The 17998-nt window shown below is 37.6% G+C and overlaps 1 protein-coding gene across 2 annotated transcripts; it reads right to left on the bottom strand.

Moving 5' to 3' along the window:
* Positions 1 to 5421: 5421 nt before the first annotated feature.
* LOC127860938 (doublesex- and mab-3-related transcription factor A2-like) lies at positions 5422 to 16308 on the bottom strand. 2 transcript variants are annotated; one of them, XM_052399255.1, is made up of 4 exons: positions 15296 to 16300; positions 12484 to 12591; positions 7531 to 7663; positions 5422 to 6919 (listed from the first exon to the last, which is right to left on the bottom strand). In XM_052399255.1, exons 1-4 carry the CDS (start codon positions 15500 to 15502, stop codon positions 6321 to 6323), a joined length of 1047 nt encoding a protein of 348 aa, XP_052255215.1. In that variant the 5' UTR covers positions 15503 to 16300; the 3' UTR covers positions 5422 to 6320. The 2 variants fall into 2 exon arrangements, with proteins under 2 accessions (XP_052255215.1, XP_052255216.1); XM_052399256.1 differs by having other exon boundaries at positions 6773 to 6919; positions 7518 to 7663; positions 15296 to 16308.
* Positions 16309 to 17998: the final 1690 nt, after the last annotated feature.

Here is a 17998-nt window from a genome sequence, read left to right as displayed (position 1 = left end):
GGTATGTACCTAGATAAACAGTTAACTTTTACTCACCACTTCAAATATTTGGCAGAAAGGTGCGAAAGGGACCTAAATTTAATGAGAATGTAAAGAGGCACAGGTTTCGGATCAGATAAAAATAGCCTCTTAACACTCTACAAGTCCCTTATACGTCCAAAGCTAGATTATGGAGCCCAAATCTATGCATGTGCTAAGCCAAACGCCCTAATAATGGTTGATGCCCTTCAACACAAGGCCCTAAGGATAGCTCTGAGAGCCCTAAACTGTACACCGGGTGCACTGCTAGAGGAGGAGGCCGGTGTGTTACCTCTTGACTTGCGTAGAAAACAACAGTCCCTCAATTTCTGGGCCAGGGTTAAGTCTCGGCATGGTTCAAACCCCGTTAACAAACTTGTCGGGACTGGCACCTTCATCAAGGGGAAAATACTTAAGCGTAAGCATGTCGCCCTACCTTTTGGTGCGAGTATTAGGACCCTGGTTGAGGATGCCGGTCTCGACAAGGTACATGTAGCAGACCTGAGGCCCTCCAAGGTCCCCCCTGGACGCTTGGACCCATTGATGTTGACCTATCACTTTCTAATAAAATAACGAAAACTGACTTGCCACAACTCATCAAGTCAGAAGCTCTCTCTCTTATAGATAATATGTATGCTGAGCATCTAAAAATCTACACTGACGGCTCCAAATGCCCTAACTCTGGTTTGGTAGCCAACTCTTTTGTAATCCCTTCAAAAAACATTAGTAAAACGCACAGGCTCAGCAACAATCTCTCTATTTTTACAGCAGAACTTTTGGCAATTAAATTCTCTCTGTGCTGGATATTGGTCAATAAACCTACTAAAACTGCTATTTTATCAGACTCAATGTCATCTCTTGAGTCCATAAAAAACAGAAATAGCAGATCTAGGCCTGATATTTTAGCCAGCATTTTGGAACTTCATCAACAGTGCCTAGATAAATCTTTAAAGGTCACATTAGTATGGTGTCCAGCACCTGTCAACATCAGTGGGAATGAACAGGCCGACAGGGGGGCCAACGAGGGCCTCTTGAGGGGGTGCCGTAGATGTTGGGGAACCCCTGGCACCTTCTGAGATCTTCTCCTTGACAAAGAAATTTGTTTTGGGCGAGTGGAATCTCCGGACCGACAATTTGTCTTCCCGTCGACATACTTTTACTAGACCTGCGAAAACCCTCAGGCCGCCTGACAGATACTCAGCAAGCATTGTGCTTGACAGAGCCATCACGCGCCTGAGGATGGGAACCACCCTATTACCCGGTGGCGCAGAAAAGTATGTCCTCGGTATAGACCCTGCATGTCCTAGGTGCCAGGAACCTCTCACTGCGCCCCACATGCTGCTACACTGTCCTAACCATAAGGCGCAGAGGGACCACCTCGAAGCTGCATTGCACTCCCATGGACTAGTTTTTAACCTTACCAACGTGCTAGACCCCAAGGGAGCAGCTAGGGGCCCGGTCTTCTCTGCCCTCGCCAAATACTTACTAGATTGTCAAATAACTGACAAAATCTAGGTCATTGGGGGAGGGAGAGCAGCCAACACCCACCTAATTATACAGTCTTGTGACTGTTTTCTTTTAAAAATGTGTAATCTCTGCACAAACAAAATCAAATAATTGTGTTGGATTTGTGTCGCTTTTACACAACCTTTATTTTAGTTTTTAATGGGTTTATTGTTCTACCCCGCCCTTTCTAAATCAGGCCAATGGCATTGACCTGGTCTTCTTTATTTTAATACATTTTTTATGAGAGCATGACGTTAGTCCACCATTTACATTTTTCAGTTTTTAATATAATCATATTTTATGGCATTTCTTACTACAAGAAAGGACGAGGCAGTCCAGTAACCTGGGATTGTTGGCTGCATTGCACCCCCTCCCTTCCTCTTTGACACCCCACCCTTTCCCCTTCAAACTCGAAGAACCATGTCGGACTGGAGTGCACGGTGCAGGGCCTTATACCATTATAAACACCTATTTAGCCCTATCTAGGACAAAGTATTGTCGACCTTGTTGAAAGTACTAATCTTGTACCTTGGAGTACATTAAGGATTATTATAACTGCTATCTTGTGTAGCAATTTCCTTATTTTTGTGAAAACTGCTATTTTATATAGCAAATTGCCTTAATTTTATTATTATTGCATTAACTCATGTTAAAATTGCTACTTTTATAGCAAATATCCTAATTTTTATATTAAATTGCTATTTTATATAGCAAATTGCCTCGGTTTTACTGTCTAATCGTCATTTTGGATACCATATAAGGTACTTTAGTATTATTTCCTCCAATGTTATCATCAGTATACTAATAATATTGGATAGATTAGAGCTTTTTGGGTTTATCTTAACGTATCTAGGTAATATGGTCTTTTTACCATTTTACATCTTACCATTATCAATTTTCCTTCAATAGTATACAAACTATTTTTCATTTACCGTGCACTCCCTCTGGTCCAGGGGAAACAACCATTGTAGACTTCATCATCACAATTACCTCCCTTAGTACAACTGAGTGACACCACCCCTGCTGGCTCTTCTTTTCCCCCACCCACATCGGCCTACACTTCCATAAAATCTCTCCTTCTTTCAACCCTCCAGTGTGGCAACATGTATTTTAAATATATAAATGCATATAGTCCTGTACATATTGTAAATAATGTACATCTTGTACAAATTTAGCTGTCTTTGTCTCATTTTTAACTGTAAAGTATATTGTCTTACCCTTAATTTTTATGTGGCCCTATGAAGGTGACCGTTTGGAGACACGTAAGTTATTGCCCTTAACATATAAGGGTTTATTACTAAACCCACTTTTAAATATTGTTTTAATGCCACTCTGGGGGGATCTCTCTTTTCCATAGCCCAATCCTTCTTAAGTTCCATACAGACAGGGTCTTATGTTGGAGCATTACGGCTATATTCCCTGTCTGCAAGTGTTCAACATTGAGCCACATACATAAACTTGTACTCATTATTATTTTTTTTTAACAACTCAATACTCAATTGCAATATTAATATATAATTGAGAGTTACACACTCTATGTGATATCATATATTGTTTTTTTTCCTTTCCTTCTCATATAATTGCATTTGCACATGCAACTTCACTCTACATTTGAGAGCTGTTAAATCAGGCTCTGGCATCCCTATTAATAAATGTTCTTAGATATAAACATATCTCTCTTATGATTAGATCTTGTTGTTTGGCGTTTAGTTTAAACTTTAAACATACACATAAAAATGGTACTTGACTATGCATGTAAACATATTGTGGCAATGTTAAACCACTTTGTGATCTGGAAAACCCTCAAATATTATTATTTTGTTACACAAACATATTACACATCTGTGTATTCCTTTTTCTATAATTAATATATTAAAATAGTCCTATTTGGATTCAAACATTTAAAACACAGATCACAAAGTCTAAAGACTCCAACAAACCCATTGCAGTATATACTGAACAGTGGGTCTGGTAATGATGCTGCCACATACAACAGTATGTGTGTTTTCACCATCTTTACTTATAAAAATTGGGCTATTCTTTCTCTCTCTCCTCCTTAAAAAACAATACAAAGAATAACATACAATAACAACATCTTATGAATGATAATAATTAATAATAAGTACAGTAACGTAACAAAAACATAGTAATCTAATACTATAAAACAACTCCAAGTTCTTTTGGATTAACTCATTCTTTTTCTTTCATTAATATTTTTGCATATAAACCATTATTTTTTACTTTTTTTTAAAGTACAAAGTCAGCCGTGGGAAAATCTATTTTTAAACGGATTGACCTACTGGCAATCCTTAATAAGAAATTTCGGCCAATCAGCGCCATCGTTATATAAGCGCATCAACCAATTAAAACGCCGCTTTTTAACCGCGTTAGGCCTATCCACTGTAGAGCACTGCGTCTTTTTAACGCTTTATATAAAGGTTATATATTTTTAAACCAATAGATTTTTATTTAGGCACCGCACCAACACTGCAGTTTTATATTTATACCAATGGTACAGCCCAGTAAAATCGGGCTGTCCATTTTATGGCCGTTTTCGGCTTTTTATGAGTTCTATGTTAAGCAGTGTGCTCGGGCAATGGTTTTTAACCGAAGTCCCGAGGGTAAATAACCCCATTAGTCAGTAGAGGTCGCAGTTTTCATCCAATCTTTATGAAATTTGGTCAGAATCTTTATGTTGATAAAATCTGGGTTGGGATTGTATTTGGGTCATCTGGGGTCAAAAACTAGGTCAAAAACTAGGTCAAATAATAGAAAAACCTTGTGTAGACAATAGCGGTCGCAGTTTTCATTCAATCTTTATGAAATTTGGTCAGATTGAGAAAAACCATCAACAATTTGTTTGTGTAGACAGTAGAGGTCACAGTTTTCATCCAATCTTTATGAAATTTAGTCAGGATGTTTATCTTGATAAAAACTGGGTTGGGATTGTTTTTGGGTCATCTGGGGTAAAAAACTAGGTCAATAGGTCAAAAACTAGGTCACTAGGTCAAATAATAGAGAAACCTAGTATAGACAATAGAGGTTCAGTTTTCATCCAATCTTTATTAAATTTGGTCAGAATGTTTATCTTGATGAAATCTGGGTTGGGATTGTATTTGGGTCATCTTGGGTCAAAAACTAGGTCACTAGGTCAAATAATAGAAAAACCTTGTGTAGACAATAGAGGTCACAGTTTTCATCCAATCTTCATGAAATTTAGTCAGAATGTTTGTTTTGAAGAAATCTTGGCTGGGATTGTATTTGGGTCATCTGGAGTCAAAAACTAGGTCACTAGGTCAAATAATAGAAAAAAAACCTTGTGTAGGCAATAGAGGTCACAGTTTTCATCCAATCTTTATAAAATTTGATCAGAATGTTTATCTTGATTAAATCTGGGTTGGGATTGTATTTGGGTCACCTGGGGTCAAAAACTAGGTCAATAGGTCAAATATAAGAAAAACCTTGTGTAGACAATAGAGGTCACTGTTTTCATCCAATATTTATGAAATTTGGTCAGAATGTTCATCTTGAAAAAATCTGGGTTGGGATTGTATTTGGTTAGTCAGGTGAACGATTCAGGGCCATCATGGCCCTCTTGTTTGATTTTGCGGTGGTAAAATGTAAAACCTACAATAACTTGTGGGCTTGGTTTATCTGCCAGTGATTTGCTGATAACATTTAGAGTGTTTATAAATAGAAACATGTGTTTGATCAGACAGCAATTTGGTATAGTGTTGAATCTGTATTTACATGTAAACTTGATTTGAGTCATTCGCTAGCTACTGGCTGAGAGAAGTTCATAAACTTTCAAGTGGACGGTGCTTAGAATTTACAGGGAAATTTGAATTTCAAGCAGACAACCAAAAACTTTTTCTGTAATTCAATAAATATATAACTAACAACCACCAAATTACACATACATATTGTTTGTATACTTAAGTATATGAATGCCAAATTGCATTGGAAAATATTAAATACAAACTTAAATATTATGAAAATAATCATTTAAGTTTTCTGCTGTTTACATACCAGTGTACAACTGAAAAGTGGACATTTTGTGAGTTTGTGGTCCTTTTTTTCATGCTTCTCTGGTGTTTAAGGTTATTTATTGTTTAGTATTAACCTAAATTTATACACTCTTTTCAAAATATAAAAGAAAAATGATACTCTTTTTCTAATAATGAAAATCTTAAACAAAAACATAAAACCCTACCAAATCTGGTAGGATTTTCTTGTGATGGCAGAGGTTGTATGTGATAGCAAGGAACAACTCTTCGTGGAGATTGTTATTGAGTGCGTCGGGATTCTCTCCCCTGTACTAGCATATCGCCTACAGACGACGTGTTTGTGATATCTCGCCATGGAGTCGCCTGCCCGTTCCAGAGGCAATCATGGGTCTGAGTGTGCTCGCTGTGTTTGGAAAAACGGGGCTGAATGCATGTGTGGAAAGTGTCTACCGGTACATTGTGTAAATTCCTTTATAGCCTACACAATTTTATATTGACCTGTTTTAGTACCCATTAAAGAATATAAGTTAACCATTTAAACCCAGTTGCCATTATAACAAAGCACTTGCATTCATTGAGTTTTAGTTTACAGTTCAAACTCGGAATAGACTTTTAATTAAAAAACTAGCACACATGTATATTATCGAATGCAGTATCTGAAATTGGGAAATGCACATGCCTTTTATAAGGTCATACAATCTATCTCATCTATGAAAAAATAATTGTCTTTGTGCATATAACCTGATGTTTTACAATGGTCACATTATATTCCGTTTGGTTTGTTGATTCTTATTCGGTGTCGCCGCTGCACTGGCTAGTCTGCGGGTTACCAGCAAGTGGGTGTTTGTTTGCGTCTGAGGCCCTGCTTGATTCGGCGCCGAGATAATGTTGGAACGAAATACCGGGAAACCGTGCGTAGATATTCCACGGTGACCGCATAGCCTCGAGTGATGACGTCATCTGCGAGTAATTAGACCCAAACTGACCGAAGAGCATCCCACTTCCGGTCGATGCGTCGATGTCGCTATGGAATCCGGAAGTGAACATCAGAGGCGGCGGGTAGAGAGAGTCAATCTTTCTTTGACTTGCGAGGCTTTTGTTGAAAAACCCGACGTATTTAGACATGTCGCCGCCATACACTGAATACAAATTTTTAACTGCTGATCCGCTCCATGTTTGAAACCATGAGTCGACATTGGAAGACTTTTCATCGTCTACTTTGATTTTCGATAGTCCGTAATCTCGCTGTTGTTGTGATATCTCTGACGGTTTACCAGGGGATTTTGAAGGGCGATCTTCGGCAACTATTTTCCTGTTCCGGTTAACGTTATCTGCGGGAATGCGAATTATGGGTTCCGTCTTTATGTGCCTTGGGGAGATGTCGTCATCTGTGCAATACAAAACGAAACAAAGAAATCACAAGACCTCCATAAACTCAATAGAAATAGATGTGATATGAAAATAAAACATACACGATTACTTAAGTACATTTTTTTTAACTTTAACGATATCTGCATTGAAATGTCAAACATTTTTAATGAACATTTTAGTCCAATTTCTTGAACGAAACAGCCATGTGATCTAATAGTTATTAACACTATAACACCTTACACTATTGACACATGTAAGTTTAATCAGTTTACATTTTTACAGCATGTAATACGTTTGGCAATTAGTTTTGGGATAGGGACTATGGCTTGCTTAGGTTTTGTAATAAAATTGTATACTTTCAGTGCAAATATGCTTTTAAGTCGGTATAAAACGTACACTTATACGAAATTCTATTAAAATCGTCACACGATATTTAATAGTGAACAAAACGTACAAAACATATTCAAACGTGTAACTCGAGATTTTGTTTGCTTACAAAAATTGATAAAAATAACAATGTCGATTTATGACTTCGTACCAATTTATAACCCGACTTATGAGCCTGTAAATTAATGATTGACTTTTTATGGTAGTTATAAGCCGCATAAAACGAACATTTCGCACCCACCCACGTGTCCTCCCGTCTTGAGGGTGCGTTTACGGCGCACTTCGTCTTCGTCCGCGGTGCCCTCGTTGATCTGCAGGAGGCCCCCGGGGCCGTACAGGATCCCCAAGTCCTTCGCCTCGCTTTCCTCTTGGGCCTTAGAAAGAAAGAACATCAACTTTTTGCTTAGTCCATAACATGAGAAGAAATGCAATCGAATGGTTTCGTATTTGTAGTAATAAACGTTACATAATCGCGTATTCCTAAAACTTGTTTTGGCTTGAGAAAGAAGGACATCGGGTTTGTTTTGTATTCAATGGCAAGACGAGAAATGAGTCGCACTCAGGGAAAATTCGGGTAACTGCATGTGCGTAAAGTGTCGTCCCAGATTAGCCTGTGCAGTCCGCAGGAACGACTATTTCCAAGTAAACCGAATTATTGTTAAGAAGGGACTTCATTTAAATGAAAAAAAATCATAAAATCAAAATGTGTCGTCCTTAAATAGCCGTTACGGACTGTCCATCTTTACCATAACGAGGCTCGAATGGGTTCGTATTACTTCGTTTTCCTTCGTATTCCTTCGCATTACTTTCCGTGCTCGGATAAACAAACGTTGAATAATTAAGTATTCCTAAAACTCATATGGCCTAAGATAGAAATGGACATTGAATAATTTATTATTTCAATAAACTGAGTTAGACTGAGACAACATGGACGTTGCATTATTTCATGTAACATTTTAAGTACTGAGAAAGAAACAAGTGATGAACATGTATAGGATTATGACCATCCCAATAATTTGGCATACTGTAGTATTTTTTATAAACATTTAAGTGAACTCTTTCAAATGCCATTGACTCAGTTAAGCCCCAGATTTCTGTCCCAAAATTGACAGACAGACAGACGGACGGACGGGCGGGCGGGCGGGCGGGGAGGCAGGCAGGCAGGCAGGCAGGCAGGCAGGCAGGCAGGCAGGCAGGCAGGCAGGCAGGCAGGCAGACAGACAGACAGACAGACAGACAGACAGACAGACAGACAGACAGACAGACAGACAGACAGACAGACAGACAGACAGACAGACAGACAGACAGACAGACAGACAGTTCATTCAGACTTATAAACAAGTACATCGTCTCTATACTCAAATATACAGATTATGTTCTGTCACGTAATTAAGTATATTAACATAACATTAAATAACATTAAATGGTCATTTTAGAATACAAATATGAATAAACACAATCAATTGCAAGAATACGCAAATTCTATCGAAGCGGTAGTGGAATTTTTAAACAGTATTACGGTATGTAGAATCGTATTTCTTATAACAAAAGCTTCTTTCATATATTTACATACATTTGAAATTACTGATTTGTCACATGAAGCTTATAACATGTCGAATGTATATACAGATGGGTTTATATAAAATGTACGGCTAATATATTTTTTCTTATATCAGTCTAACAACGGTATACATATGGAGTGGTATTCGTCTTTTAAAACAATATAAACAATAACGCTCATTTCCTGGTATGTTATTCTGAGCGTATCTGCAAGTTTGGATTCTCAGCGGGTGTGCAGAGACTCTTAATCTAACAAAACATAGGCGTAAACGTCTTGGAAGCATGTCTAAATATTCTTTATAGTCCAGTGAGGTTTTAAAAACTTAATACATATCCAATGCAACACTGTTATTCATTTTTTTCATACCTCTCTATTTATAATTGCCAACAAGGCTACATCTGAACTCGCTAATTAAAGTAGTATCATCCACAACGTTTGGATTTTCAAATACATAACCAAATCCATATTTATTTAACATGTTCTTAACATTTGACACTTAATTTGTATAACCTTTATTACGATTAATTAAAGCTTGTTTGTAGACAATATTACTTATAATATTTTCATTTTTTAGAATTTTAAACAAATACTTTAGAATTTTAACAAACATGTTTACATACAATTGACATCTACCTAGCTCACCATTACCAGCAATATGACATGTATTTATTTTAGCCTGTAACACTCGATTGCAAAATTTTAAATGTATACGTTCAATATCATCAGACTTTGTGAAACCCCATACTTCGGTAGCATAATTTAATATACAACCCACAAAGATGTCAAACAACTGACAAAGTAGTTTTGGTTATATCTTGATGTCATTGCATTTAAACAATAATGTATTCATAGCCTTAAGGGCTTTACCAACGAAATGTTCTTGGTTTAATTTAAACATTCCATTGTAATTAAAAACTGTGACTAAACAGTTAAAGTTATCAACCACTTCAATATCAGTTCCATTGTATTTTCATTTTTCGTTGTCTTTTAGTCTTCCGGAATACCTTTTTTGCAGTGTTGACATTAATTAATTTAATTTAACCCATGTATGCGTCTAGAAAAAAGGCCTTGGAAAACAGCGTAGACCCAGATGATGCGGCGTCTCACCAGGGTCTATGCTGAAATTATGTAAAAAATATTCTAAATATGGAAATTAATATACTAGACATCCCTAATTTTGGAAATAAATTGATCCAATTAAGAAGGATGGGAGAGCCCATTAGGCATAAATGGGTTAAGCCCCCCCCCAGAATAACAATCTCCAAGTATATATAAGTTATCTAGATTCGTTAGAACTACTGTTGGTTAAAATTGATAAAACCAGCTGATCAAACAACTCTTATTTGGTATGTATTGAAATTGTTAGAAATTTACTAAATATGAGTTAAGCTTAAAAACAGCCTTTGAGGCATGACCTGCAAGTGTTTCAAAAGTATTTGCAAATAGTATGTCGAGAAATTTCGTAGTCAACAAACATGACATGGATTTAGAAGAAACGGTCGTGCAATTAGCTCTTGATCCAATGACCTTGCACGGTCTTTGACATAAATGAAAATCAGACATGGCGAAATACCGGTACAATTTACTAGACTGTACTATTAGGCGGAAATATTGACAGGCCAGTTGTTCTTTATACTGGCCACAATTATGCTCGTGTTAATTATTGTTGTGTTTTATTATTCAATGGGAAAATACAAACTGTTCGTTCCTGGTGAATATTCTAATACATGTGCGAAAAATGTCGTCCCAGATTAGCCTGTGCAGTCCGCACAGTCTAATCAGGGACGACACTTTACGCTTTGATGATATTTTTCGTTTCAAGAAAGTCTCTTCTTAGCAAAAATCAAGTTAAGGCGAAAAGTGTCTTCCCTGATTAAACGCAAAAATAAAATATCCCAAACAACAAAACGATTGTTTAATATCATTAATAAAATGATTTCAACGTTCTTTTTCATAAAGAGGAAATATGAACATTCCTTTGTTTAATTAGAACACAGAAGTTAGGATTATGCCATAATATGCTTTTACTTTCACTTTCGAAAGTAACTTTTCTGTCGTTATTTTTCATTTACATGTTATCTAAGGAAGGATTAAATAAACATTAATTGTGATCATTTCTAAAGGGACCTTTTCACTTTTTGGATAATTTACAAAATAAAAAAAAATGTTTCAGATTTGCAAATTTTTGTTGCTGTTATGATATTTGTGAGGAAACACTAATACTGAACATTTATCATGCTCTAAAATATCCATTATATGCATCTTTGACGATTTAAAAACCAGAAAAGTAGAATGCGAAACGATTGAATAATTTGGAGAGTTCTGTTGTTGTCGTTATATTTTATGAAACTGAGAGGATTGCTTATATAAAGTATAAATACATCACACATTTTATGAGCACGTATGGCCGAGTGGTTCCATGCGTTACACTTTTACTCCAGGGGTCAGTGGTTCGAGCCCAGTTGAGGGTTACCTTTTTTATCTTTCTTTATTTTGTTCACTGGAGCTTTTTAGATCCCATGTTTACATTTATCAATATAAAGCATTTAATAACAAACTTAAATATCTGCCAAAATCTGTGAAAAGGTCCCTTTAATACCTCCTTTAATATTTATAATTTATTTTTTATTGTTTTTTACATTAATAAAGTGTGAGGAATGCCATTATCTGCCCATAACAACCTCCGTGCACAGTTTTGTATGGACCCAGAACACCTGGATCAAATTGTATGCGAGAGCATGGGACAACAACTTTGCGTGGAGACTTAATTGAGTCGTGTTCTGATAAAACTGGGCATAATGCATGTGCGTAAAGTGTTGTCCCAGATTAGCCTGTGCAGTCCGCACAGGCTTATCATGGACGACACTTTACGCCCAAATTGGATTTTTTGCTAAGAAGAGACTTCATTTAAACGAAAAATGTCATAATAGCGGAAAGTATCGTCCCTGATTAGCCTGTGCAAACTGCACAGGCTAATCTGGGACGACACTTTCCGCACAAGCATTATGTCCAGTTTTCTCAGAACGCGATTCATATGAACCTCGCTCTGTGAAAACGAGGCTTAATACTTTTGCGTGAAGGTTCGTCCCTTATTACTCTGGCTAGTTTGTGCAGTCGAAGTAGGCAAATCAAGGACGAACATTCGCTTTTATTGTAGTATGAGGTCTCTTATTAGCGAAACTCCAGGTAAGGCGGAAGTGTCGTCTCTGATAATGATAAGCTTATGCGGATAGAACATGCATTAAGCCACCCCCTCCTCTCCAGAAGAACAACTTAATTTAAATGAAACTTTGTATGCAGCACCCAACTACCGAAGCTATACTGGTAAGTGCATTATTGTGAAAAAGATGGTTTTATCAAAATTAATATGCCTCGCTCTGGGAAACCATAGCTGAACGCATGTGCGTTTAGTGTCGTCACAGATAAGCCCGTGGAGTCCGCACAGGCTAATCAGGGACGCCACTTTCTGCCTTAATTTTTGCTAAAAAGACACCTTCTTTCAAATAAACAAAAAATAAACGAGTGTCGCCTCTGATGGGCGTGTTCGAACTGCTCAGGCATTTCTGGGACGAGACTTTACGCACACGCATTTAGGCTGCTTTTCCTTTAGCGAAGCTGAAATAATGTCTTTACCTGCTGCCGCCGCAGCGCCACCTGTGCGGCCATGACCCGCTGCCGCTCGGCGATCAACGTGCACTTAGCACAGAGGCAATCTCGCCACCGGCAGTATCGCTTGTGTCCCTGAAAACATTAAAGAAGCCCCGTTGTAGAAAACGGGCTTTATGGCGTCAAGTGTCGTGCCATATAATCGGACGACACTTTTGGCACAGAGGGAGGCTATGCTCAACAATATTCTAGAGCTTGGTGCAATTGTTGATGCAGCTATAAGCGACTGATATTATGCACGTGCAGTCCGGGTGGATGTCGCGACGCACTTCCGGAACTGTCGTATGTTTTTACTTTTAAGCATTTCTGACATGTTAAGTGGCTTAATTATACAGGATTACAGATTGAAAAATAGCATATAATCGTCTCCTGTTATTTTTCACATAAAGCATGAAATAGTGTAAACTTCATTAACAAATATTCGGGAGTTCTTATGCCATTTTGAACCCACAAGTACTGGTAAGCACTTTCAAATTGTTACCAATAACAAATGAATAGATTATATTCCTAACAAGTGAGCCTCGGTCTAGGAAAACTGGCTTAAATGAGTCGCGTTCTCAGAAAACTGGGCATAATTCATGTGCATAAAGTGTCGTCCCAGATTAGCCTGTGCAGTCCGGATGGATGGATGGATAAATGGATGGATAGATAGTCAGATGAATGGATGGATGGATGGATGGATGGATGTATGTATGTATGTATGTATGGATGGATGGATGGATGGATGGATGGATAGATAGTTAGATAGATTAAACCGAGTCATGCGAAAATAGGTCTAATGTTATACGCGACCAACTTATCTCCCAGTCAGCCTGCGCAATCGCGCTGTCTGGTTAGGATCTTCCCTGTTCGCTATAAAGCCACCACGCAAGGTTTGGTGATCTCTTAAACGGACAGGGTAGCTCTTGACCAGACTGCGCAGTGGTGATCTCTTAAACGGACATGGTAGCTCTTGACCAGACTGCGCAGTGGTGAGCTCTTAAACGGACATGGTAGCTCTTAACCAGCCTGCGCGGTGGTGAGCTCTTAAGGGGACATGGTAGCTCTTGACCAGCCTGCGCAGTGGTGAGCTCTTAAACGGACAGGGTATCTCTTGACCAGCCTGCGCGGTGGTGAGCTCTTAAACGGACAGGGTAGCTCTTGACCAGACTGCGCGGAAGCTGAGGCTGGGCTGGAGCTAGGCTAGCCGCAAATGACGTTCGACTCATGTCAGCAAGACGCGACTCAAGTGTTCTTTGCTAATGCTGAATTTAACAAAATATCCACCTTGATATACACTTCAACACCGTTATTTCGAAGTCGTCGGGAACGTTAAAAAAACTTCGGATTAACGATAATTCGAAATAAACATTTGACAGACGACTTCTGAGGATTCTGTAATAATAAAACGTTGTGGAACTCGCATGGTCAGGTTAAACGCTACTATTAATAGTTGTTTACTTAAAAAAAGTAAACTAGTCAGATTGCAATAGATTTCTACTTGTAACAAACGAAGGAATAAAACGATTCTTGTTCTTCTTTTTATGTTTTCTCTAAGTACAGAACATGTTAAATATAATGAATATGCGCTAATTATCTGAACATATAAAATATAACGAATAGCACAAATTATCAGACCATATAAAATATAACGAATACCACAAATTGTCATACATGTAAATACAGATGAATACATTTTTTGGAAATGAATTAACGGATTAAAGAACCGTAACAAACGGTAAAAGAAAGTAACAAACGGGGGAATATAACGATTCTTTTTTTTGTTTCTATTTTTCTCTATTTACAGAACATATAAAATAAAACGAATAGCACAAATTATCAGACATACATACATATGAATACATTTTCGGAAATGAATTAACCTTTTTTTTTTTAATAATACGCAATGTCTCTCTGAACACCGGCGTTCGCGCAGACGACAAAGGTGTAATTATCGGCTTTTGACGCGCCACGACAAAGGTGTGAAATTACGCTCAGTATTTTGCAGTTTTGACTTCGGATTAAAGATTGATAATTAGGTGCGAATTATAGTGTTGGGACCGACAGAATCACTTCGAATTAACGATTTCTTCGGTTTAACGAAGTTCGGATTAACAATGAAATTTTACGTTAAACAAAGAAGAACCAAAATCGGGACCGGAAAAATACTTCGAAATAACGGTGACTTCGGATTTTCGGTGTTCGAAATAACGGTGTTGAAGTGTAGATCTGTATTAAAACGATGGTTTTAAGCAAATACTTATTTGATAGTGTTCTATATATGTTATAGTTCATAAAAAAATATAGGAAATGCTAAAACAATAGTGTTTCGATCAATGCATCCAGTGGTATTCGAACTCACGCCTACATATTTGATAAGAATGATAGTACGGTTAATTCCCATTATCAATTGTGCGATTTCGTACAACGGCACTTAATATCAATACATATTTAAACGAGCTCGATGAAAACGAGAGAGAGAGATGTTTTCAGCGACCATTTAATACTCTCTTTTAAAAGCTTTTGCTATTTTTTTGTGTTCGAATACATTTTTTTACCGTCGATAACGCCTATAATAAGCGTTATTTTTACATTTTGATGTGCGTTAAGTGTTTTTTGTTCAGATTAGCCTGTGCAGTGCTCATCCCATCGGACTGCTCAGGCTAATCACGACACTTTACCCACATGCATTTTATCCATTTTTAAGCGCTGCTCAATTATTTGATTGAATGCTAAGATAATTTGCCATGAAATATCGCCACAGACAAAAATGCATGCAACAAACACTTGATAATCTTACCTTGAGCGCTGACACGACGCCATGGTTACGGCAGCGCGCGCACTTAGGTGTCCTCGGCATCCGATCAACAGTGCGACCGTCCATGAGCGTTCCAGACCGCGAGGAGGCACTGACGTCATATCCGTTGACGGCCAGGGCCGGCGATGTCATTGTCGGCTTTTGGATTTTGTGCGGCATAAAATTCTCAATATTTAGATTATGAGACATGCTTAACAAGCAAAAAATTCAATTCGCTATTAGGTGTATATTCATTTCAATTATGCAATAATCACCGGTAAATGCTCTCTCTTTTTAGAGATATTATGGAATATTGCATTACATGAAGTACTAGTTTATGAAACTGTCCTTGTATAAATATTTGGTGAAGACGATTCAGTCAAAGTTGAGAACATCCGATTTCGCAAGTGGGTGCGAAGCTTAAATATTTTACCATAGAACCTCAACACATGCTCAGTTAGTGGCATTGACCAATAGACACGCGGCAACTCTCTGCAAGACACGCCTTCTAATTCCAGCCAATACATTTGACTATGCAACACTTATAATGCTTATTTCTTATCTGTTTTAACTTAACTACTACTGCTACTACTACTACTACTACTACTACTACTACTACTACTACTACTACTACTACTACTACTACTACTACTACTACTTCTACTACTACTACTACTACTACTACTACTTATACTTAAACTACTTCTACTACTACTTTCTTGTCTATAATAATTACTGCCATTTTCTATAGAATTTCAATTTTTTACACGTGATTCTCTGTCAGTTACATGCAGTGTAATATAAAAACATATAAGTGTCATCAATATTAATAATTAAGCCTCGTCCAAGGTTAGCCTGTGTACAGGCTTTTCGTTGAAAGAAAGACCCTTCGTTATGAAATGTTACCATAACTAGAAGTAACTTACTATAGTTACACAATTAACACAATACAAATACACAATACCTGGTAAATGCGAGCCTTGTTCTAAGAAAACTGGGCTTAATGCATGTGCGTAAAGTGTCATCCCAGATTAGCCTGTGCAGTCCGCACAGGCTAATCAGGGACGACACTTTCTGCATTAATGGTATTTTTAGTTTAAAGGAAGTCCCTTTTTACCGAAAATGAAGTTTAAGCGGAAAGTGTCGTCCCTGATTAGCTTGTGCGGACTGCACAGGCTAATCTGGGACGACACTTAACGCACATGCATTAAGTCCAGTTTTCTCAGAACACGACTCATATAATCGCAGACTTGATCAAAATAGCATATTTTTTTAGGAAACGTTAAGTCTCTTCCCAGCCTTTGCAGGCTAATCATGGGCGATACTTTCCGCCTAACCATGCATTTCCGTCAGGAGTCACTTACTTCAGTGTTTTGACTAAAATTGGGAAAAAAGTGTTGTTGTTGTTTTGCTAAAAAATGCTTCAAAATTGAGAATACAAGTGTTTTGAATATTATATTTATTAAAATTGAATTTATATGGATGGTAGTTGAAAAAGATATTCAGATCTAGAAAAAAAATAGTTATTTTTTTTGGGGGGGGGGACCTTCCATTTGGGAATTTTTAGCTCCCATTTGGGAAAAATATATACTTTTACAATTGGGAGTAGGGCAGTTTACCGGACCCGATTTTGAGTGAAAACACACTGTCCTTTAAATTTCATTGAATCGGAAATGTCATCTCGCATAAGCCTGTGAAGTTTCGTCTTAGCTAACATACATTTTAGGCGGAAAGTGTCGTCCCTGATTAGACCGTTTGGATTCACAGGCTTATCTGGGACGACACTTTACACAAATGCATAAGGCTCCGTTTTCCAAGAGCGAGGCTCATTTGAAATGACATCAGGAATTCGATACGAGCTATGCTCAGAGGGGATAATCACATGATAGTCAAGATGGCGACGTCCATACCGAGACAGTTATTTTTCGCCGTTTTATACCCTTTATTACTTATGTCTATTTTTTAAAATGACGATCACTTTCCAGCCATATTAGTAAAAAGGTAATTAGCGTTTATTTCGTATCTAAATTCGCTATATATCTCGACTTTACTCGGTGCACATTTTATAAGTGGAGCCCTAATTAAGTCATCCCGCTAAGACATTTTGCACGAGTAATGTCGAGATATAGAGCGAATATTACTAAGAAATAAAAGTCACTTTCTTTCTAATGTGTATGGAAAGTGAGCGGAATGGAACAAAAAAAAATACAAGTAATAAAGGGTATAAAACGACGAAAAATACCTGCCTCGGCATGGACGTCGCCATTTTGTTTGTCACGTGATTACCCCCTCTGTATGCTCAGAACCACTCAAATCTATGCGCGGAGGTTCAGGCATATTATTCACCCAGATAAAAAGTTTTTTTTCGGAAACAATATATACAACACTATATGTTCCTAACACAGAATAACAGAAAATGAAAAAAAACTGAAGAAACCCACATTAAAACAGCAATCGACTTCAGAGATTCTTGATAAAACCAATCTATTGTTATTAAAGAACACTCGTCGCTATATTGTGACATTCCTGATGTCTGCCATTTTATATTATTTCCTATAATTCGCTGCGTTTCTTCATCGGAATCATCGAAGCGTTTTCCAAGCGTCCAATGATCGGCGAAATCTTCTGGTGCGATTAGCACAGCATGGAAATGTTAGGACACCGACTGACGAAAAAGAAATGACCCGTAAAAATTAATGGATGTTA

This window comes from Dreissena polymorpha, chromosome 15, assembly GCF_020536995.1.
Source record: "Dreissena polymorpha isolate Duluth1 chromosome 15, UMN_Dpol_1.0, whole genome shotgun sequence".
NCBI lineage: Eukaryota > Metazoa > Mollusca > Bivalvia > Myida > Dreissenidae > Dreissena > Dreissena polymorpha.
The sequence above is the reverse complement of the archived record's forward strand: the minus strand, read 5'-3'. Positions and strand labels throughout refer to the sequence as shown.

Bases quoted from the DNA above. Each gene is read 5' to 3' on its own strand.
- LOC127860938 (XM_052399255.1), bottom strand. From the start codon at position 15,502: ATGTCTCATAATCTAAATATTGAGAATTTTATGCCGCACAAAATCCAA. The intron at 12,592-15,295 runs GTAAGATTATCA...TAATGTTTTCAG, and splicing joins GCGTCGTGTCAGCGCTCAAG to GGACACAAGCGATACTGCCG. The intron at 7,664-12,483 runs GTAAAGACATTA...TTTCTTTCTAAG, and splicing joins TGGCGCTGCGGCGGCAGCAG to GCCCAAGAGGAAAGCGAGGC.